Source organism: Schistocerca gregaria, chromosome 1 (genome assembly GCF_023897955.1).
Source record: "Schistocerca gregaria isolate iqSchGreg1 chromosome 1, iqSchGreg1.2, whole genome shotgun sequence".
Classification (NCBI taxonomy): domain Eukaryota; kingdom Metazoa; phylum Arthropoda; class Insecta; order Orthoptera; family Acrididae; genus Schistocerca; species Schistocerca gregaria.
The window spans coordinates 672748688-672773857 of NC_064920.1; the positions used below are offsets into that span (position 1 = coordinate 672748688).

At 44.5% G+C, this 25170-nt stretch overlaps 1 protein-coding gene across 3 annotated transcripts in view; it reads left to right on the forward strand.

Annotated features, from left to right (window-relative positions):
- Positions 1-25170, forward strand: part of LOC126362599 (uncharacterized) — a 426970-nt gene that overhangs the window by 90822 nt on the left and 310978 nt on the right. For all 3 annotated transcript variants that reach the window (XM_050007895.1, XM_050007894.1, XM_050007893.1), the window contains one exon: positions 19494-19763. In XM_050007895.1, coding sequence (XP_049863852.1) covers positions 19593-19763 — 171 coding nt within the window. In that variant the 5' untranslated portion in view covers positions 19494-19592. The remainder of the gene's footprint in view (positions 1-19493; positions 19764-25170) is intronic.

Below are 25170 nucleotides of genomic sequence, written 5' to 3' on the forward strand. Positions count from 1 at the left end.
ACTTCTGTAAAGTTTGGAAAGTAGGAGACGAGGTACTGGTAGAAGTAAAGCTGTGAGGGCGGGGCGTGAGTCGTGCTTGGGTAACTCAGATGGTAGAGCACTTGCCCGGCGAAAGGTAAAGGTCCCATGTTCGAATCTCGGTCCGGCGCACAGCTTTAATCTGCCAGAAAGTTTCATGTTGACTATACGTTGGGTCAGAACTCGAACAGCTCGATCTAGCTCCACGGGTAGGAAATGAACAGTACGAAAAGCAACACAAGTGGGACTACAGAAGGTTAGATGGAGTGTCTGAAGAAACGTTCATCGCTTTGGACGTGATATGCTGCTTGTATATCAATACTGATTCGTCGTTGAACGCCCCTAATCCACAAACCACCAGTAGTCCAAGTTAGGAGTAAACTACCCTCATCCTTTTTCCTGGTAGCTGAACCATTCAAACGTACTACAAACCACTCTAATTCCCGAGTCGACTTCATGTCAAATATTGCATTCGCAGTATTTTTTTTTAAATAAGACATCTTTTTACAAGGAATAACGTTAAATACACCGACGGAAAAATTTGCAGCACTAAAAAATAATTAATGTAGATTCATGAAATTTCGGGAATACATTTCTGTAGGTAAGTGATTAATATTGCAAGAGCATTGGCTGGCGTAAGCGCGAGATAAGCCATTGCAATGTGAAATGATGGTGCATTAATACCGGTGTAACCGGTAGAATGTCGAATGCAAACTTTCAAATGTGTTGTATACATGCCGGACGGCCATTTATGGGATGGAGTTCTATGCTTGTTACACTTGGTCGTCCAATTTAGGTACGCTTAACGCTGGTTGTGTATGACGCTACGCTGTCTCTGTAGAACATGTTGGATTACAACAGCGGATTGTGAGCGAGCGTTATCCTGTTGGAAAACAACTCCTGGTATTCTGTTCATGAGTGGCAGCACAAAAAGTCGAATCACCAGACTGACGTACAACTTTGCAGCCAGGGTGCGCGGAATAACGACGAGAATGCTTCTATCGCCGTCCGAAATCGCACCTCTGACCATAAAAAGTGTGTGAAATCTTATGGGACTTAACTGCTAAGGTCATCAGTCCCTATGCTTACACACTACTTAACCTAAATTATACTAAGGACAAACACACGCAGCCATGCCCGAGGGAGGGCTCAAACCTCCGCCGGGATCAGCCGCAAAGACCATTACTGCAGAGCCTGAGACCGCTCGGCTAATCCCACGCGGCCCTCTGACCATAAATCCAGGTGCAGGTCCAATGAGTCTAGCATGCAGCAAGTTAGTTGCAGGCCCTCAGCACACGGGCATCACTAACACCGAGGCAGAACCAGCTTCTTTCAGAAAGCATGTTAGTCCCCCACCCATGCCTCCACTAAGCTCCCACTTGACACCACCGAAATTGGAAATGGCTGTGTCTGGGATCAGTGGAATGGACGGTACGGGGTGCCTGATTCGGAGCTGGCCTTGAAATGACCGATTTGTAACAGTTGGTTGCGATACTATGGTGCCAACCGCACCTCAGATTGCTGCTGCGGATGCATACGCCGAACACAATGGTGTCCCTCTCGGTAATGCTATGTGGCCGTCCGGAGCTCGGTCATCTTGCGTCTGTACATTCCCATGACTACCGCTGCCAGCAGTCTTACACAGTGGCTACATTCCTGCCAAGTCTTTCTACAGTGCTTCAGAAGGAACATCCAGCTTCTCGTAACCCTAGTATACGACCTCGTTCAAACTCAGTGAGATGTTGATAATGGCGTCTTTGTCACCTTAGAGGCATTTTTGACTAAGATACAATATCAGAACTAACTGACGCCCACGACCATTACAGCATATATTTAAAGCAAACCTGATTTACGTCCTCGTAGTAGAGCTACTAGCGCCAATTTTATGCGAGTGATACGAAATTTGAACAAACATCATCTTTCAGATTTAGAAACAATCATTCCAGTTTTCGGTTTTGTCGCACAACTCCTTCTTGGCGCTGCGATTTTCTTCCATCAGTGTATTAAAAAGTAATAAAAGTGTTACTAATCATCTTGGGAATTAATGTACCCCTTGCAAACCTGAAATCTTCTTGAAGAATATTAGTTTTTCTTGAAAAATGAAAATTCTTCTGCGGATCTAAGACTTCTTGGAGGATAAAAGTCATTTCTTGAACTGAAAATCTTCCTCAAAGAAATAATCATCTTGAAATCTTACCTGAAGCTCTATTCACATTTTGATGTTACACTTATGCGTAAGTCCCTTTAATCTACAATCCAACCAACCAGGAATTCTGGAATTTGTTCCTCTTCTTCTGTCTCACGTGTCGTTTCAACGTTCAGAACTGCAGAAAAAGGTAATCTAGACCTATTGCGTGCTTGTGTTGTTGCTCTTCATCGTGTAGCACGTGAAAAATTCGGACAGGCAACTGTAAGGATAGCATTTTGCTTTGGGAAGGAACTACCATTCAGGACGCAGGATATTCGTGATTTCAATTAATGGAGACACCGTCCTAAGTGCTCAAGGTGTACTCTTTTCTCAACCCGCTCCAAATTAAAATGAGTTCCTTGCATACGAAGACAAGAGCTACAGCACTGTTTCCAAACACTGCAAAGTGAACTCGGACAGGCTGCCTGTGTTTTTTTCCGGTGTCTGAAGTGCTTCTGTGACTATACCAAAAAGGGTGTCATTTGTGGGCTGGACCGGGGAACGATCATTTTACCAAACTGGAGGCCAATCTGTTTGTGTGTGTTCGCTGGAATGCGGTGTACGTGCAGGGTGCTGCTCACCATGCTTCTTCTGACATCTTATCAGCCTGAAGTTTGTCCCCGACCGAGCGGTTCTAGGGTACCACTCTACTGGTCGAATTCTGAGCCAACCTCTTGCTTCGGCAGTAACCTCCCATCACCCACGTACTGCTACTCGCGGAGTGCTTCCTTCATCCATCAGTGGGCCTAATATATGGAAGTAGAATGTGCGAGATCAGGATTGTAGGGTGGATGAGGAAGAGCAATACAAAGACGTTTTATGAGCGCCTCTCTGGTGCGTAGCTTTGTGTGAGGCCTCGCGTTGTTACACAGGAGGAGAAGTTCATTTGCATTTTTCTGGCGATGATCACATTGAAGTCCCAGAATGCAGGAGTCACAGCTGTGTGCGGCCGGGACCGCGGGAGATCGGACAGGTTTGCGCTACCTTGTTGCGACGATGTCAGATGCCTCGCCCAACGACTCGCCGCGCTTTTGTTCACTGCCAGGTCTCCGTAGTAGACATTCTGCAAGCTCCTACGAATAGCTTTGACACTTTGGTTTACCGCCAAAAGAAACTCAGTGACAGCTCTCTGTTTGGGACGCACCTCCGTTAGAAACACCATTGTGACGGCTGCGTATAGCACCGCCACCTGTCGGAATTTCATGAAACTATAGAGGCTGAACCTGGAATACTGCACGATTTCCCACAATAAATATTGATTTTTTTTCAATTGAAACTGGCAGAGTTAAATAATGTGTTGCGTTACTTATTGATATCCCTCGTAGTAGCTCTGTGGGAGACTGTCCGCCCCCGGTAGCTGAGCAAGCCGGCACGGTCGCTCAGCGTATTCGGTCAGAGGGCTAGCTGCTCTCTGTAATAAAAAAAACTGAGTTAATGGATCAACAACGAACTGAAACGGGTGTCTTTCGACGTCCGCCCAGACCAGATACAACGAACGAAAACGAACGAAATGAGGCAAAATAAAATTTTAAAAAAGTTGTCAGCGGTACCGACTGTCAATACTAAGGGCCCGGGTTCGATTCCCGGCTGGGTCGGAGATTTTCACCGCTCAGGGACTGGTTGTTGTGTTGTTCTAATCATCATCATTTCATCCCCATCGACGCACAAGTCGCCGAAGTGGCATCAAATCGAAAGACTTGCACCCGGCGAACGGTCTGCCCGACGGGAGGCTCTCGTCACACGCCATTATTATTATTATGTGGGAGACTGAATTCAGTAATGACGCCTGACAAACACCGACAACGCATTTCAGTTAGAGTAATGTACTACCCTATATCGATAATGGTTATGAAGGAAATTAGTTAGTAAGCTATATACACAAAAATCTTAGCAATTTTTAGTTTATGATGCCGTACAGACTACTTACGGTAGTTGAACACTTAGTGTATCTATTCGAGCTTTTAAGAATATTGTAGTCTTTATCTGTTCTTCGTCACTCAAGACGATAATTATTTCCCCTAAGAACAATGTGCATACAAGCACTCACGGGTATCTTATGGAATTTCTTCTCGGACAGTACGCAGGTTATGCCGTCAGGGATACTAGCCGTCCCAAAAATACTCCTGTAAAAAGAGGTTTCCGAGAACCCACGTGTCCGAACTGTTGCTGGCTCAGTGCCGTGAATTACTTAAGACTGGCATTATACGCTGAAGCTCTTTCAGAGGCGTATTTGCAGCAGAAGCATCTTCTCCGACTTTTAATATGTAATGACACAAACATTCAATTTGGAAGAAACGCGAGGAAAAAACCTATTGCCGCATTCGTAAAATATAAACCTACTCTATCTTGTAGTGATTGTAAAACACCAAACAGGTAAAAACTGGCCATACGAACGGCATTGCTATTGAGCATAAGCCAAGCTCAGCCTACTCTGAGGTACACAAAAATCCACCATGCAAGTGTTAACATAGCAAAAACTATGCGAAGAAATCTTCCGTGGTTTTGCTAACGTACGTCCATGCTGACATAATTGCAACAATTTTTTTATATAATGTTATACATTGTACAGTGTGGTCCATACTTGATGATGCTCATTCCCGTTCTGGATTTTTCGCTCTCTGAAAAACTGTACTATAAAAATTTAACACTGAAGTCCTCTCGCATTAATTTTGACGGTCGTTGGCACTGTTGTGATTAACATGTTCAAAATAAATCGCATATTGAACTAACGGCCCAGATTCCTTGGTATCTTTTATTTATAAAACAGAGAGCTTCCATGTTACTTGTGGCCACAGATTGGTTTACTGAGGAGCTGAAAGATATGCTTGCTCTCTTATTTAAATATTATGAGAACTGAAATGCAAGTCAATAACGGCAGTAGTGCGATTTCTGATGTTTTCTCGCCATGCTTCATTGATAGTTTGTTTCTGGATTCGTAGATGAGATGGCGATTCCATTTTGCACCATTTCAACACCTGGCCTAGTCTTTTTCAGTTCTTTAGAAGTTCTGAGGAGTTGTCTCGTACGCACTTGATGACTGGACTGAAACCAGCCCGTGAAATATTATTGGATGTAGGAATATCAATGTTTCACTTTAAGCAAGATTCTGAATTCGGCGGAGTTTGTTAAGGTCCTTATTATGTTTGAAAGTCTAGTGATATTTAGTCTCTGAAGCACCAATGCTCTAAATAAGATAAAGCAAATGCCAAATTATTAAAAGGAACGCTAATTAAAATAACAAGTAACACAGGATTCAGTCATTATTCTTACGATAGGACTATTAAACGATAAACTGTAACATTTAAATTTAAAAAAGACAGTAGCTCAGCGCGTTTGTAAAACAGAAGAAAACTGCGGCGAGACAAACCACAAGCATAGTTAACGATCTGTTAGAAGGAAAGCTAGCAGGGAGACACAACAACCACAAACTATACAACCCCAGCGAACGTTTAGAGCTGGTTACCTCAACTTTTTGGCCGGGACCTCTCAAACCAGAACACATAATGTTCATCTCAAACTAACGATCAGGTGAAGTCCAAGCAGCGTAAAGCAAATCTGTGGCTGAAAAGCTCGTGTGCTCTTCATCACCTCCACCCCCCCCCCCCTTTCCAATGAAGAAAAGAAGTGAAGGATGGTGGAACCTGATGGTCAAGGCTGGCAGGTTTCGGTTACGATTGTGTACGAGGCCGTAGTCAGTTACTACTGGTTAACTTTTACAGTTACACATTTATTTTTAAAACAGTAATTCCAGACTCAACAATAAATAAAAAATACCAAACGTTATTAATGAAGGAATAAACAAATGTGTAAATAATAGTTTTCAGTGCGTTACAGTTTAGCAAACCACCATAAAATACAGATAATGTAAAAAAAAGACAAGCCAGCAAATCACCATAAAATACAGATAATGTAAAAAAAACAAGCCAGCAAATCACCATAAAATACAGATAATGGAAAAAAACAAGCCACTGTGATCACGGCTGAAGGCCTTACACGCCAGGAACGGCAATTATATAAAAAATTTAGAAACCTGCTGTAAAACAGCAAATACTAGCAAAGGTTAATTAAAAGAAACAAGCAACTGACCACCAAACGGGTGAAATAAGATGATGGTAACCTTGTGGCACAACTGCTAGATTCATTCCAGAAGGCGACCGGAACTATTAAGTAGACATACATAACCTTTAATGTCGTCATTACAAGGTATGGTAATAAATAATACAATAACAAAACACAAGAACCAGTCACAGACGGTGCTCCAGGAATCGACCTCTGAGCAGGTCCAGAAACAAACACTTTCGCGCGCGATGAGATGCGCAGCCAAGAGTTGCATTCACTTCGCAAGATGGCAACTCAGACTAGTGGCAGTCTAACGAATGACTAATGATAATCTTGGTGAAGCTACCTGACGTCCAATAAACCACAAGCAACGATAGAAGAATATACCAAAACCGGCGGTCTGTTCTATGTCCCCAGAATACTGTGCTTCGAGCGCCCGGAACGAGAAAGGAACCACTACCAGATTTCCGTCCGAGTCCACAAATCCGAAAACCTGGACAAAAAAGTCACAGCCCAGAACACCAGACAAACTAACAGTAACTAAAACCCCACTCGATTTGCGTGTAAGGCAAAACCAACCAGAATCAGCAACCACACGTCATTGCGGAAACAATCGCAAGCGAGCCAAAAGCAAGTACCAAATGAGTGACATCAATTTCATTAGGCACACAAACGCACACTGAACTTACTATGACAACTCTGACGATCGTTGGCAGAATGAAACAAACCTCTTCACTGCTTTATTAATTCACATTTGAGTAACCACACCGTCTAATCACTGACCTGAGTTCTTTTAACACAGTAGGGGCTTCAAGTACTAAGCGGTACATAGATCCACCAAACTGCACATGACCGTGCGATGATAATCTGTCACAACATCACATACGTACTAGCGGGCCCACACGGGCGACTAACTCCGCTCTACTTGGATTGAAATGAACTCATCTTAAAGTTTGCTGGATCCAGTTCACGACGAGGTCGTGTACTCTCGTGACAACAGCTCTTCCATCTGGCAGTCCATGTGTACCGCCAGCAGTCCCAGCGTGTTTCCGCACTACGCGGACCCGGCTTCTCCTCATTCCCCAACCAAACTCGCACACTCACACGACTCGGAAAAACAACGACGTGGCCCCAAAGATAGGGCAACAGTTACTAGATATCGATAACTGCCGCTGCTGCCACTAGCGGACAGGCAACGCTTGCGAAACGAGTGGCGCCAGTCAAGACGAGAAGAAGACAAACAACCGCAACCGTGCCAACTAAACGATACCGTCTGGCCTGCAACAGAGGGCGGAAACCTACAAACAGGGCCAACGCGAGCCACAGCACGGCTGTGTTGGAAGAAAAGTCTAGCTGGAGTCCAGGCAGGGGCCACACGTGGGACGACTGCCCGGAGCACCAATACCGACATCTGCATCAGTCACCAACACTTTGGGTGCAAAACGGAATTTTCAGCACTGTTAGATGCCAGATTACATGCATCAACGTAAGCATTGTTTAATTATAATATCTAAATTTTCTTGCCATTCACGGCTAAGACTCTTTGCAAGAGACTGATCGTCAGCTAAAGCGTGTTACCTCTCCTCCACCTCTTTCAGCAGATGGCTTACCGATTGTGGCTGCACGGCAGGTTCGAGAAGATTTTTCCACTCCACGGCAGGTTTACGAAGTCTCAGACGGTGTTCAGGAAAGATAGATTAGGCAGAATTGGTGGTGGAGTGTTGGTGTCTGTCAGTAGTGGTTTATCTTGTAGTGAAGTCGAAGTAGATACTCTGTGCGAATTGGTGTGGGTGGAGGTTATACTTAACAGCCGAATTAAGTTAATAATTGGCTCCTTCTACCGACCCCCAGACTCCGATGATACAGTTGCGGAACAGTTCAGAGAAAGTTTGAGTCTCGTAACAAATAAATACCCCACTCATACGGTTATAGTTGGTGGGGACTTCAACCTACCCTCGGTATGTTGGCAAAAAGACTTGTTCAAAACCGGTGGTAGGCACAAAACGTCTTCCGAGATTGTCCTAAATGCATTCTCCGAAAATTATTTAGAGCAGTTAGTCCACGAACCCACGCGAATTGTAAATGGTTGCGAAAACACACTTGACCTCTTGGCCACAAACAATCCAGAGCTGATAGAGAGCATCATGACTGATACAGGGATTAGTGATCACAAGGTCATTGTAGCTAGGCTCAATACCATTTCTTCCAAATCCATCAGAAACAAACGCAAAATAATTTTATTTAAAAAAGCTGATAAAGTACCACTAGAAGCCTTCCTAAAAGACAATTTCCATTCCTTCCGAACTGACTATGCGAATGTAGACGAGATGTGGCTCAAATTCAAAGATGTAGTAGCAACAGCAATTGAGATATTCATACCTCATAAATTGGTAAGAGATGGAACGGATCCCCCGTGGTACACAAAAAAGGTCCGAACGCTGTTGCAGAGGCAACGGAAAAAGCATGCGAAGTTCAGAAGAACGCGAAATCCTGAAGATGGGCTAAAATTTACAGACGCGCGAAATTTGGCACGTACTTCGATGCGAGATGCCTTTAATAGGTTCCACAACGAAACATTGTCTCGAAATTTGGTAGAAAATCCGAAGAAATTCTGGTCGTATGTAAAGTACACAAGCGGCAAGACGCAGTCAATACCTTCGCTGCGCAGTGCCGATGGTACTGTTATCGACGACTGCGCCGCTAAAGCGGAGTTATTGAACGCAGTTTTCCGAAATTCCTTCACCAGGGAAGACGAATGGAATATTCCAGAATTTGAAACACGAACATCTGCTAGCATGAGTTTCTTAGAAGTAGATACCTTAGGGGTTGCGAAGCAACTCAAATCGCTTGATACGGGCAAGTCTTCAGGTCCAGATTGTATACCGATTAGGTTCCTTTCAGATTACGCTGATACTATAGCTCCCTACTTAGCACTCATATACAACCGCTCGCTCACCGATAGATCTGTACCTACAGATTGGAAAATTGCGCAGGTCGCACCAGTGTTCAAGAAGGGTAGTAGGAGTAATCCATTTAACTACAGACCTATATCATTGACGTCGGTTTGCAGTAGGGTTTTGGAGCATATACTGTATTCAAACATTATGAATCACCTCGAAGGGAACGATCTATTGACACGTAATCAGCATGGCTTCAGAAAACATCGCTCTTGTGCAACGCAGCTAGCTCTTTATTCGCACGAAGTAATGGCCGCTATCGACAGGGGATCTCAAGTTGATTCCGTATTTCTAGATTTCCGGAAAGCTTTTGACACCGTTCCTCACAAGCGACTTCTAATCAAGCTGCGGAGCTATGGGGTATCGTCTCAGTTGTGCGACTGGATTCGTGATTTCCTGTCAGGAAGGTCGCAGTTCGTAGTAATAGACGGCAAATCATCGAGTAAAACTGAAGTGATATCAGGTGTTCCCCAGGGAAGCGTCCTGGGACCTCTACTGTTCCTGATCTATATAAATGACCTGGGTGACAATCTGAGCAGTTCTCTTAGGTTGTTCGCAGATGATGCTGTAATTTACCGTCTAGTAAGGTCATCCGAAGACCAGTATCAGCTGCAAAGCGATTTAGAAAAGATTGCTGTATGGTGTGTCAGGTGGCAGTTGACGCTAAATAACGAAAAGTGTGAGATGATCCACATGAGTTCCAAAAGAAATCCGTTGGAATTCGATTACTCGATAAATAGTACAATTCTCAAGGCTGTCAATTCAACTAAGTACCTGGGTGTTAAAATTACAAACAACTTCAGTTGGAAGGACCACATAGATAATATTGTCGGGAAGGCGAGCCAAAGGTTGCGTTTCATTGGCAGGACACTTAGAAGATGCAACAAGTCCACTAAAGAGACAGCTTACACTACACTCGTTCGTCCTCTGTTAGAATATTGCTGCGCGGTGTGGGATCCTTACCAGGTGGGATTGACGGAGGACATCGAGAGGGTGCAAAGAAGGGCAGCTCGTTTTGTATTATCGCGTTATAGGGGAGAGAGTGTGGCAGATATGATACACGAGTTGGGATGGAAGTCATTACAGCATAGACGTTTTTCGTCGCGGCGAGACCTTTTTACGAAATTTCAGTCACCAACTTTCTCTTCCGAATGCGAAAATATTTTGTTGAGCCCAACCTACATAGGTAGGAATGATCATCAAAATAAAATAAGAGAAATCAGAGCTCGAACAGAAAGGTTTAGGTGTTCGTTTTTCCCGCTCGCTGTTCGGGAGTGGAATAGTAGAGAGATAGTATGATTGTGGTTCGATGAACCCTCTGCCAAGCACTTAAATGTGAATTGCAGAGTAGTCATGTAGATGTAGATGTAGATGTAGAGAAGATTTTTCCACTCAAGCTAGTCACCATTTGCCGCCTCCCTCCCTCTTTTCCCTCGTACACTTGCACCCGTGTCAGTTTTCGCCACAAGTTCTAACACTCACTATATCTCGCTCAAGGGCGCCCTTGGCTCCGCCCTCGCCTTGCCGCCCCAAGCCCCCCAACTGTGACACGACCTGAGTAGAAATCTCACAGTTGTAGCGTCTCGGGAGTCCCTCTCAGCTTGGTGACTCAAGCGGTGGTTTGTTTCGCTTGAGCCTTAAATCGACTCTGCGTGGCTACAATTGTATTCAGAATTTCTGAGAGCGCTAAGACAGGAACAGAAGTTATTCTCTGTTTTTCTCTCTCTCTCTCTCGAGTCATTTCACCTTACAAGTGGGCGCACTTTCAGCGCCTCTTTTCTGTGTAAATGAGTGACACCATATGTAATTCTCAACTATGTCTCACCTGTGGCTCACATCTAGTGAAAATAACACAAACGAGATTACTTCACTAGGTTCCCTGACGTACCTTCATATCCTTATTCGTGACTAGGGGTTGGACCTCTTTTTCGACGCTGATTTCGTGCTTAATATTAGGATTCCATACACAGAACAGATAGTGACTGAGATTCTCACGGGCGACAAAATGGTCTCACGAACTGTTAGTTGTCCAGAAAGACAGTCAGTGCAAAGCGGAAAAAAAGAACACACAAACGAGCACCCATAGCAAATATCATTTGTGTGTATTGTGGACGGAAGTTTTAAGGGAACGAGTTTCCTTATCTGCAAATGTAGTGAGACTACTGTACAGTAACACCTAGTGCAAGTAATTTGACAACTCTATTTCGAGAATTTCTTTTTTTCACTGCTGCGAAACAAGTTGCTGCAGTAAAGTAACTCGAAAGAACGGACAGACAATTTCACACATTGCAGCTTACTTCGAGCCACACTCATGAACATTTTAGTAATGGTTTGCGCTTGCTAAACAAGCAGGAGAAGGAACGCACTGTTCTTGTTTCAGTCATTCCTGTCTTGTGTCGTAATACTACCTGGTAAAAGTTCCAGACTGAAAAATAAAACCCGTTAACTAATCGAGCAACGATTTTGTAAGCCACATGTTTCATCGATGAATTACGTAAGCTTTGAATTCATCCAATAAATCTTAGTCTGTCACATGTTTTTCATACTACCAGCTCTTTTGTTAAACCCAAAATCTTTCCGTTAGCCATTTTAACGATTGTGACGGTTTTCACTGACTGATTAATTTCATATGTAATCAAACGATACTTCGTCCCCTCACCTATTCCTGTGCAGTACGTTACGTTTGTTTATGTAGTGAGTCAGCTGTTAGTCCGTGGGTCTCGTGTATCCTCATCATAGAGTGACGAAGACGCTGAGGTGTTTGATCTACTACCGGGCGAAGGCATGAATAGAGGCGCGTACGTACTGGGCCAACGAACGACAGCCAGTGGCTTCGTAGGGCAGAGATTTGCTTACAAGGGAACCTCCCCATCGCACCTCCCTCAGATTTAGTTATAAATTGGCACAGTGGATAGGCCTTGAAAAACTGAACACAGATCAATCGAGAAAACAGGAAGAAGTTGTGTGGAACTATGAAAAAATAAGCAAAATATACAAACTGAGTAGTCCATGGGCAAGATATGCAACATCAAGGAGAGTGTCAGTTCAGAAGCTCCGTAGTCCCGTGGTTAGCGTGAGCAGCTGCAGAACGAGAGTCCTTGGTTCACGTCTTCCCTCGAGCGAAAAGTTTAACTTTTTATTTTCAGACAATTATCGAAGTTCAGGCACTCACACATAATCAACTTCGCTCTCCAAAATTCCAGGACATGTTCAGATTTTCTTGGACATATGCAGGATTTGACGGTCTACAAACGGAAAAATTTGAAAACGTTAAAAACATATGTTCTGACAGCGCACAGGGAAAACTGTGCGACTGTGAAGCTGTTGCATTCATTTGTTGCAGTTTATGTGACAAACTTTTATGTTTTCATCACTTTTTTGGGAGTGATTATCACATCCACAAGAAAACCTAAATCGGGCAAGGTAGAAGAATCTTTTTACCCATTCGCCAAGTGTATAAGTTAGGTGGGTCGACAACATATTCCTGTCATGTGACGCACATGCCGTCACCAGTGTCGTATAGAATATATCAGACGTGTTTTGCTGTGGAGGAATCGGTTGACCTATGACCTTGCGATCAAACGTTTTCGGTTTCCATTGGAGAGGCACGTCCTTTCGTCTACTAATCGCACCGTTTTGCGGTGCGGTCGCAGAACACAGACACTGAACTTATTACAGTGAACAGAGACGTAATAAAAGAACGGACAGATCATAACTTTGCGAAAGTAAAGAAAGTAAACTTCTCACCCGAGGGAAGACTTGAACCAACGACCATTCGTTCCGCAGCTGCTCCTGAGCTCCCGTTATCCTAGATGTTGCGTATCTTGCCCATGGACCACTCAGTTTGTATATTTTGCTTATTTTTTCATAGTTCCACACAACTTCTTCCTGTGTTCTCGATTGATCTGTGTTCAGTTTTTCAAGGCCTATCAACTGTGCCAACTTTTAACTAAATCTGAGGGGGGTGCGATGGGGAGGTTCCCTTGTTAGTGTGTACGGGCGGCAAATCGGAACCGTCGAAGCGGTTGGCCTTTGTTGCGATTCGGTTTGCTGGCGGTAACGTCAAAGCCAGGTCGTGGCGTTGGTAACACTCTCCAAGTGCGGACGCCGGTTCGATTGTTCGTTCAGCAGTGCGTATTATCAGTTTTTCGGGACTGCTGCAAGTCGCAATTCGTATGTTTTATTGACACATTTCGTTCCTTAATTTAACAAGAGTATCATCAGAACTTCGGAAATTACAATTTAAAGTAAAGAGCGAAACCAGTGAATGAAACATACGGAGTGCGACTTGTGGCTGTTCCGAAAAATTTAACCTGAACAGTCGCTTTTCCCTCCGCGCAGGCAATGTCTGCTCTCGCTATGGATGTGTATTTATTGTGTTTAAAAATATTGGAATGTGGAGAGAGCATTAAAGCTGATATAATTTTATCGTGAACGGTAATTTTTATGGGCCCTATGAACTGTGATTATAAAAACAAACTGAAAAGACCAGACGCTTGGAGGGAAATAACTCGGTGTCTTGATTGGCACATTTTCCCCACGAATTACAAAGAGAACAAACAAAGCCGAGCGGTTCTAGGCGCTACAGTCTGGAACCGCGCGACCGCTACGGTCGCTGGTTCGAATCCTGCCTCGGGCGTGGATGTGTGTGTTAGTTAGGTTTAAGTAGTTCTAAGTTCTAGGGGACTGATGACCACAGCAGTTAAGTCCCATAGTGCAGAGAGCCATTTTTGAACAAAAAAAACTAAAAGTGACGATTAACTTTCTGCTGTAGGTACAGATCTTCTAAAAGAGGCGTTATCTTTGGAAATTTACGGGCCCCCACAGTTGAATAACAATTCGAAATCAGTAGCTTTCATTAGATAAAAAATTACGAAATAGCCCATATTCCAATTCAGCTTTAAGGCAGACATTAATTTTGTCCCATCACTCACCTCCCTACTTTTCAAAAGAGAGGTCGCTTCTTTTATGATGATTAGCGTGTTACAGTAAAATAAATGCTTCACGTGTGATGGCTGCTAAATCCTCATCTTACATTATAAAATCGGCCGGTAAAATTGTAATTAAAACGCTACTTTCTAACAACACCAAAACGGGAGCAACGTCGGCAAGTTATCAGATCGAGCTGCGATTCTACATGACCGAATTCCTTGAACCCAAGCCCTTCGTTTGGTGTGGATGAGAAGCCGAACGCCAATGTATTGGCGACCAATGTTCGGCCGAATCCGGCCTCTGCCCTTCACTGGCCTTCGTTGGCCTAGTTTATATGCGCCTTTTATGACAAACCTTATGGGAGGCGGAGCCCGACAGAAGCCGCACGCAGCACTGGAGGCCGCTCAAGGAGCTGACTGCGATGTGCGTTCACCACGGCGTCAAACGGTATATACGTCCACCCAAACGTAGACAAGGGCAGGTCGCTCCGCTATACGGAGTTCTTCGGAACGCGAAGTGTTTACGAAACGGTTGACTCGCAAGTTCTCCTGCGAAGACACTCGCCGCCCTCTTCACCGGCCAAGAATAAACTCCGAACGTAACCATTACGTTCTCCAGCTAATCCATCCGCGTTTAGTCATTGCCGACTCGAATCTGGACTCTCGTTCTGCACGTGTAGCGACCAGTGTTTGTTTGGATCTTGCACGTTACATAATGGTCTATCTATCCTCAGTAGGTTATCGAGCATTTAGTTATAATTCTTAGGCGTGAGACTTCCCTTTGTACAAGAGAAATATTAGCGTGCAACCTCCTTGAGCCTCCGATGTTATCCAGCACATAGTGAGCAGTAAAGATTCTAATAATTCTTCCGTGGAGTACACCTGAAGTACTCATCTGACTATTTCTCAGCGTAAAAATAGCTTTCTAACTTCTGTCGGCCACACAATTTTCGATCAAGTCACGAATCAGTTCCAATATTCTGTAAACTTCTATTTTTTTCATTAATTCAACTACTGTCTTGCGTTCTTGTAATTCGATACTTGTAACAGCAATATAATTTTTGTACAAATCCATACATATTATAAAAATAAATGTATGTATGTTTGTGTGTGTGTATCTCTCTCTCTCTCTCTCTCTCTCTCTCTCTCTCTCTCTCTGTGTGTGTGTGTGTGTGTGTGTGTGTGTGTGTGTGTGTGTGTGTATGTATGTATGTATGTATGTATGTATGTATGTTCCACGTCTCCTCCTAAACCACTCGTGATGACTGGGTTTGTGTGATGTCCTTAGGTTAGTTAGGTTTAAGTAGTTCTAAGTTCTAGGGGACTGATGACCTTAGATGTTAAGTCCCATAGTGCTCAGAGCAATTTGAACCTAAACCACTGGGCTATTTCAACCAAGCTTTGTACACGTATCCCTTACTGTCAGGCAACAATCATTGTGTGATTAAGAACCATGTTCTTAACATAGTTCACGAAATATGACATCATAAACAATGTGACGCGAGGAAAACGCGGCATCATGCTTGACATTTAAGTTTATCACTTCTTTGTTACTAATTCCTTTCTTTAACTTGCTCCTGTGTCCCGCAATGTTCGCAGGGTCGGCGTGGTTACAACGGATTTGGCAAGGTTAATTTAAAGGGATGGCCGGATGCCCTTCCTGCCGCCACCCCATACCCCCCAGGACGGAATCAGTGTATCCCAGCTGTCTGCGGCTAGTGTAAACCATGAAATAGTGTGGAAGTGTTACAAATGTGTGCGTGTCGTGTAACTGAGGCGGGATGTGGGGACCAGCCCGGTATTCACCTAAAGGGAAAACCGCCTAAAAATCACATCCAGGCTGACCGACACACCGGCCCACGTCGTTAATCCGCCGGACGGATTCGATCCGGGGCCGGCGCGCCTACCCGAGTCCTTGATGCAGCGCATTAGCGCTCTCGGCTAATCTGGCGGGTTTTCTTTGTTACTAATCTACTCGCAATATATTTCACAGGCAGTATCCGCGTATTCAACTCAAAATACCTATAGAAGTACATCACTGTGCGACACCTGTTTCAATAGATATGACGTCATTATCACTCAGATGCGTGAAAAAAGTGCCGCATTATGAATGAAGTTTTAATAGATTGATTCTTTACTGCTCAGACACTCCTACAGTCGAGTCTACTTAAAGAGTTCGTTATACCTGGCTGCGCTTGTGACAACTTTCAGCTACGAAGCGCAAACGGCTGTAGTTGAAAATGACAACCGTCTATAGAGCTATTAAGAAGCGTTGCCGTAGAGACATTTACAAAATCTCGTTGCACACTTGGGAAACAGCTGCACCCATCATACAAAAACTATTCAGGATCACCTCTCACAGACTCTACTGCAGAAGTACATAAAAGGTTTCGTTTCTAATAGAGAATCGGCAAAATGAATGCTCGGGCAATGCCGAATTTTCCAGCTAGTTCTATATAAACCTGACCGTATTTCATCCCTGATAAATTCTTAATTTCAAAGAGTGTATGGCAGTCAAAAGCTTTTTCTAAGTCTAAGGCCGTTTACGGTTGCAGAAAGTTCTGATTTAAGAAAAGAAGGCAACGAGTTTACAAAGTGGATGTTGTCATAACAGGAGAGCACAACAGAATGGTTTGTTGAAATAAATCACCTCTTAGTTGCACTCTCAAATTACACATATAATTGCAAAAACATTCTTAAGCCATTCTCCTGAAATGCTCTTAAGCTTCAATTTTATAGAATGGTCCCTATCATTATCTGATACAACGGTGTTGTATAGTCTCTACCCTAAGCCTCTCTCATGCTTACGGTTGCAACACTCGTCACATAACGATCTTCCACTTCTATTATTATCGACTTAAGTCAACACTTCTCTGACTACAAGATAACTTCACTTGCTCTAAAATACGCTCTAAGACAGAAAAAAACGACGCACCACGAAATAATTACCGAATGGGGCAGATATCGGTAGATGTGATTACCCGTACGGAGAAACAAATTCAGTAACTACAATTTAGGAAAAATTGGATGATTTATTCAAGAGAAAGAGCTTTACAAACAGAGCAATTAAATAACGCGTTGATCCACCTCCGGCTCTTCTGCAAGCAATTACTCCGCTTGGCACTGACTAATAGAGTTATTAGATATTCTCCTGAGCGATATCGTACCGAATTCTGTCCAACTGCCGCATTAAATTTTCAAAATCCCGAGCTAGTTGGAGCGTCCTGCCCATAATGCTCGAAACGTTTTTAATTGGGGAGAAATCCGGCGACATTGCTGGCCAAGGTAGGATCTGGCAAGCTCAAAGATAAGCAGTAGAAACCCTAGCCGCTGTCTGGAGCGTTTCCAGACACGACTTCTGCCTGGAATCTCCTTGAATGGAGTCGACCGTCTTCAGTGATAAGCCAGGATAGAACTGAGTCCCGATGTCTTGCGAAGACATGTCTGGAGATACACTGGACAGCGGTGGAGTACCAATTTCACTATCGCCCAAGAACCAGGAATGACGGTTTGGGGTACCATTTCTTTTTGTGGCAGGATCCCTGTGGTTGTCATCCGTGGACCTCTTACAGCATAGTGATATGTTGACGATATCCTACGCCCCACTCTGCTGCCCTTCATGGCAATCAATCCTGGGCTTACATTTCAACAAGATAACGCCCGCCCTCATACGGTGAGAGTTCCTAGTGCTTGTTTCGTGCTTGACAAACCCTGCCTTGGCCGACAACATTGCATTATGGACAGCGCCCCCCAACCAACTCGTGATTTTGACCATTTAATGTGCCAATTGGACAGAATTTGGCACCATGTACCTCACAACATCCAATAACTCTATCAATCAATGCCAAACCGAATATCTGCTTGCATAGGGGCCAGAGAAAGATCAACACGTTGTTGTCTTGCTCAATTTGTGAAACTCTTTCTCTTTATTAAATCGTCCAATTTTCCTGAAATCGTAATCATTTGTTTAGTCTGTACATGTATATCACATGTGAGGATTTCCGTCCCATTCGGGCAATTCCTTCGGGGTGCGTCCTTTTTTTGTCATAGGGTGTATAATAGTACTGCTAAATTGTAAAAGAGTGGGAAACCAACATGCAGTTACATTAACTTGTCAGTGCTTGCTGCAGCCGCACTCTACCTGTGCTACTAGAACATGTGCCTTTACAAGTACGACACATGTGGTTTATGCACGATGGAGCTCCTGCACATTTCAGTCGAAGTGTTCGTACGCTTCTCAACAACAGATTCGGTGACCGATGGATTGGTAGAGGTGGACCAATTGCATGGCCTCCACGCTCTCCTGACCTCAACCCTCTTGACTTTCATTTATGGGGGCATTTGAAAGCTCTTGTCTACGCAACCCCGGTACCAAATGTAGAGACTCTTCGTGCTCGTATTGTGGGCGGCTGTGATACAATACGCCATTCTCCAGGGCTGCATCAGCGCATCAAGGATTCCATGCGCCCTAGGGTGGATGCATGTATCCTCGCTAACGGAGGACATTTTGAACATTTCCTGTAACAAAGTGAAGTCACGCTCGTACGTTCTGTTGCTGTGTGTTTCCATTCCATGATTAATGTGATTTGAAGAGAAGCAAAGAAATGAGCTCTAACATGGAAAGTAAGCGTTTGCGGACACGTGTCCACATAACTTATTTTCTTTCTTTGTGTGTGAGAAATGTTTCCTGAAAGTTTGGCCGTACCTTTTTGTAACACACTGTATAAGTGTAATTGCTGTCTGGTCTAAAGACAACGCTATTAACCTGTGTAAGTGGGCACATGTGTGCCTTGAACGCATCTTCACACGTACACCTGAATGAAGTAAATAAATAAATTCGGGTGCACGCGTGAAGACTCATGCGATGGCAAGCCATTTCTATTGATACTGGCAGCCACAGCGACAGATAGCATTGCGGCCGAAGGCCACATGTGCTACGCGCACATTGCTGGCTGTCGCTGTCGCTGCCAGTATCAATAGAAATGGCTTGCCGTCGCATGAGTCTTCACCCGTGTACCTGAGTGCGAGAGAGGCCCACATCGAACGGTAACGAAAGTCGACAGCAGTTCCTGCGGTCGTGGAAATAGCGCGTGACGTCACGTTTGCAGGACCTGTTTGGAGCCAAGTATTAACCGTCTTTTTATTCAATACACTGCTTCCGTGCCTTTACCACCTGTCGTTTAATACTCCGGATATGGGACCATCTTTGTCTTTCGACGACTGCCAAGTATCGTCAGCCCCTCCTCGTACATCTAGTTTGAGTGAATTCCCGCAGTGTGTCGTCGGCAGCGCTGTCTCGGCCTGAGCTGACGGCAGGCGTGGCCCGTGGTGTGTTTACAGCGGAGGGAGCGCCGCGGCGGTCGCGGGCGCGGTCCCCCAGCAGCAGCAGCGGCGGCGGCAGCGCCAGCGGGCAGGTTCTCATGGCACGGCGCGCCGCCCATGGCCGGCACTGAGGGCGCAGGCGGGCTCCTGCACCACTACCCCTACCACGATTACCAGCAGCACGAGGCGGCCATGGCGGAGATGCCGCACAACCCGGCGGCGCACGAGCTCAAGCGCTGCAGCGCCAAGCTGGACCTGGCGCGCGAGCGCAGCTTCGTGCGGCACCAGGTAGGCTCGCCGGCGGCAAGCGCGTCACGCGGTCCTCCGCTACACAGAGGGATCAGGAAAAAAACAACGAATTTAAAACACACTAAGACTCACCACGAAGGAATTATCCGAAAGGGACAGAAATCCGTAGGTACCTGTATGTTGTATATCAAAGGCAAACAAATTATCACCGTTTCAGGAAAATTGACGTTGGTCCGCCTTCGGCCATTATGAAAGCAGTTCTTGGCTTGATATTAGTTGACAGAGTTGTTGGGTGTCCTCCTGAGCCGGCCGGCGTGGCCGAGCGGTTCTAGGCGCTACAGCCTGGAACCGCGGGACTGCTACGGTAGCAGGTTCGAATCCTGCTTCGGGCATGGATGTGTGTCATGTCCTTAGGTTAGTTAGGTTTAAGTAGTTCTAAGTTCTAGGGGACTGGTGACCTCAGAAGTTAAGTCCCGTAGTGGTCAGAGCCCTTTCAACCATTTTGTCCTCCTGAGCGACGTTGTGTCAAATTCTGTCCAATGTGAGCATTAAATCGTTAAAATTCCGAGGTGCTTCGAGGCCCTTCCTTAATGTTCCTAACGTTCTCAGTTGGGGGAGAGATCCAGAGACATTGCTGGCCGAATAGGGTTTCGCAGGCACGTTGATACAAGTAATACAAACTCTCGCCGCGTATGGGCGGGCATTGTTGCTGTTGTGGTCTTCAGTCCTGAGACTGGTTTGATGCAGCTCTCCATACTACACTATCCTGTGCAAGCTTCTTCATCTCCCAGTACCTACTGCAGCCTACATCCTTCTGAATCTGCTTAATTTATTCATCTATTGGTCTCCCTCTACGGTTTTTACCTTCTACACTGCCCTCCAATACTAAATTGGTGATCCCTTGATGCCTCAGAACATGTCCTACCAACCGATCCCTTCCTCTAGTCAAGTTGTGCCACAAACTCCTCTTCTCCCCAATTCTAATCAATACCTTCTCATTAGTTATGGGCGAGCATTATCTTGCTGAAATATAAGCCTAGGTGGGCTTACCCTGAAGGGCAACAAAACGTGCTGTTGGGTATCCTCGACGTACCGCTGTACTGTAAGGATCTCGTGGATGACACCCAAACCAGTCCTGATATGAAAATAAATGGCACCACAGACAATCGCGACTCATGGTTGTCGGGTCAAACAGCGAGCGACAGTCAGGTTAGTATCCCACCACTTTCCAGGGCTTCTCCAGTGACGTCTTCGGCCTCGAATCTCATTGACTGGAGTAGAAATGTTTTCAGTGATGAGTTCCACTTCGAAATGAGCCCCCAAGACCAACAAAGACAGGACTGGAGACGCGCCGGACGGTGGTGGGATACCAGTCAGACTGTTGCAGGAGTGATGCTATGGGGTGCCACTTGATTTCATAGCTGGACCCTTGGTTGTCATATGGGGCATCTTTACAGCACAGTGGTACGTCGACGATATGCTACGCCCCGTTTTGTTGCCCTTCATGGAAAGCCATCCTAGGCTTACATTTCAGTCAGATAAAGCCAGCCTGCACACGGCGGGAGTTTCTACTGCTTGTCTCCGCAGTTGTCAAACCCTACCATGACCAGCAATGTCGCCGGATCTCTCCCCAGTTGACTACGTTTGGAGCTTTATGGGCAGGGTCCCCCAACCAGTTCGGAATTTTGAGGATCTAATGCGCCAGTTGGGTAGAATTTTGCACGACGTTCCTCAGGAGGACATCCAACAGCTTTATGAATCAACGCCAAGCCGAGTAACTGGTTTCGTAAGAGTCGATGGTGGACCAACGCGTCATTGACTTGCTCAATTTGTGAAGCTCTTTCTCTTCAATAAATCATCACATTTTTCTGAAATTGTAATCATTTGTTTCTTTGTACATGTACATCACATCTACCGATTTCCGTCAAATTCCCAAACTTCCTGCGTGGTGGGCCGTTTTTTGTTGTGTTAGAGTATATTTTATTTCCTTGCACTCTCATGCCTGTAGTCTTGGTACACACTGAAATCCACGCCCCACAGTACCGCAGTGCACCGCTAGAGGAGCCAAACCAAAAGCGCCACCCGCAGATATACTGAAGTAAGTGGTGTGAATGGCTGGGTTGAATCCGAAGGCAGGTTCAGCCGCCTAATTAGAAAGGTTTCTCCTATCCTTCACGCCCACAGTCACCTTCCCTTCGTGAAATAAGACCTGTGTACGTAAGTGTATATTTTAAGTGTAGGTGACTGCAGTGGTTTTGTTTGTAGCGTGGCGCCATCTCTGTGTTTAAGATGATGAGATAAGGGGGAGAGAGTGAAGTCTGGTGCGGGCACATAGCCTATAAATTTGAGTACGTGTACTAACTCCTTTATGGCAGCAAGGGAAATGAAAACTACCTTATTGTCCGCCACAATCACAGTAATTTCAGACTAAATTATTAGGCTGGGCCACGCTCAGATCTAATACGTAAATCAAAGCTTTCATCAAACCAAAGAGTGGTTTAAGCACCACAGTGATTGAAAATCCCTGGCAGATGAAAACTCTATGTTGGACTCGCACTCAAACCTGGGACCATCACTTCTCGTGGGCAAGTGCTCTACTGACTGAGCTATCCGAGCATGACCCGCGACCGCTCTCACACCTTTACTTCCACCAGTTCCTCATTTCCTACCTTCCGAACTTCACAGAAGTGAAGAAACCAGCGCGCGCTCCGCTGCGGATTGAAAAATCAATCTCTTAGGCTGTGGCAATGCAATTTCTTCGTTGTACATGTTTACTTTACTACACGCAAGCGATAACATACACAGTTCGATCACTTGTTTCCTGCACCAACATACAATTAACTTATAAATAAGAGGTTATAAGTTGATGGGTTTTTGAACCGTTTGACTACATATGATCTAACCGCCGATGATGGGCGGTAATGCCCGAAACTGCTCCGAGGAAAAGGTTTGAATCAATAAGAAAATCGTACAAGCTACTTTTGTCGACCCTGGAAAATGGCCTTTATCACATACATCGAAGCAACTAGACAAAACTTCAAAGTTTTTTTAAAAAAAGTTCTCGGTTAATTTACTGCATCAAATGCAGGTAAAATTCAAAGCTTTCGATGAAAGCCTCTACATTCGTTGTTAATAATGCCTCTGATGACCATTATGAAAACTATCGTTGAAAGCACGGAATTTTATCGGAATTTTACATAACAAGTTATTCGAGAACTTTTTATCTAAAAAGAATCGTAAGACATTGTTGTACGACAGGTCACGAGAAATTTCCTTAGGCGTATAAATGGCAAGATTCTTTTCTTTCATGTCCTCTCTTAAATATGTCTCTTAACTTCAGATCAATGTGGTGATTTGGTACGGAGTGTAATGACATAAAGTAAAAGGTGAAACTCTATGCCGGCCTAGTCCTCTGGAATAGCGGCCAGAGACCACTTTAGTTTAACGTCTTCCTTCGGTTGGTGGAACAACATTAGCACCGCGACAGCCCTCTATTTCGGGCCGCACTATGCAGAGATTTGACATTTAAACGTGGCTCTGGCACAAGATCTGCTCATCAGGCCAAATACCGGTAATGACTAATTGTCCTAGCATTGGGATTCGAACTGGCTACCTCTGTATTGAACGTCATGCACTTGCAAGCGTTTGCGCCCTCATGTTGCGTACAGATCTTAATCGTAAGTAATTACAGAGTCCCTCCGCCTTCTTCTGAAGGTACTGTCATCAGCAAATTGCAGTCTCAAACTCAAGCGTAAAAGCTGTCATAGTTACACCCTATTTTTGTTAAGAGATTTCCAGTTGAGCTACTACTAATTGATGCTTATCTCTTTGCGCACATATTGTATTATTTCTTTTACTTGTTATACCGAGCGTAAACGCGATATGTTTGGACAACTGTATACCCACGAACGATTCTGCACCCTCGGCATGGCTTCGCCTTTGCATCGTTATCCGCCACTTTTCAGGTTTCCTGTACAACCATGGCAGCCTACATCCGCAACGCATATGTCTACAGTACAGCGAATTATCCTTGTAGCCAGTCCTCTTCACTGTTTCCCTGTCCATTGCAGCACGAGGGGTTTACAAACCTCCTGTTCAAATAAATGTAGGAAAAAAACACGTGGAATTAGCAGAGAACTGAAATCATGAAAAGAACCTGCAGTGTTCTTAATATCCGATGTAAGGAAGGATTCTATATTCTGCGAGAAAACTAGCATAAATGTTGTGGTTAAGAACAGCTAGGGCCTCTTTCGAAAAAGATAGATCTTAAATAAACCCGAGACTCATCAGCGTCATAGCATTGCCCTTAGGATTTTAGCAATGCTGGCTTATTCTTTTAGCACAGCAACTCAAATTTGGCAACTGTTCGAGCGTAAGACATGGAAAGTATGTCAGCCACCATCGATATAAAATCTGGTTTTCGTCTCTAGCTGCTTTACTCGTATCCCGATGTCTGCATGACACAATTCAAAACATTCACGTGACCTTCTTACATTAATGGAGTAAAAATAATACATTTGCCTGTTTACAGAATAGATGCTGATACAGAATCAGACAGTTAACTGTAGATAATATTGGAGATATGAAATTTGACGAGTTCCGAAATAACTAAAGAAAATGTATTCACAGTATTATCGTAGAAAACCATTCTAACCGATTCTCAGTTTAATTGACGTCTCTGCTCAGTTGATAACAAAAGTGTCAGCCATACTGTACTTGTGATTCTGGGGTCAGCGATTGAGTACTAACCTCAAAATTGTTACTCTGATGTTCCAAACCATTGATTATCGCACTATTAGGTCAAATATAGAAGTCGCAAGGTCACTGCTTATCCCAATCACCCACACTGTCGGCTCGTCATCTTCCCAAATCTCGATCAAAAGTGGTATCTATTAACAACACTCCTTTAATCAGCTATGTTCGTTTATCTGTAGCTGTACTCTCCCTTTTTATGGACAATCATAGGAAGCAACCGAGAGACTGCAATAATAAGTTTTGTATACTGTTGCCATGCCAGCATATAACGCACAGCAGTTCTTGAGCGATGAGTGCTTCAGTCACTACAAATAGCGGAAATTGCGTTCAGTGCTCCAGTGAACAAGCCCTATCATTCCTAAGCGGTCACGTGAAAATGATAATAAGTCTCGTTGCCAAAAATCCGGTCCTATCTAACGATTCGACCTGGCAAACCACCCGAGAGGAATTTAAACAATTCGATTCAATAAGAAAGCAGCATCTTTGTGGAAAGCAGAAAGCTTTCCAGGTTCTCCACAGTAATGTTACAGTTTGTCATGAATCATTTCGGAAGCAGTGAACACCAACGACCATGAATCTCGCATACAGAAGTAAGCGGATGTATTAAGCCACACAATCAGTTTTTTACTTTATAGCCTTATTGGCGATGAGAAACGAGAGCGGTGGAGTCGCTGCAACGGTAAAACACGTT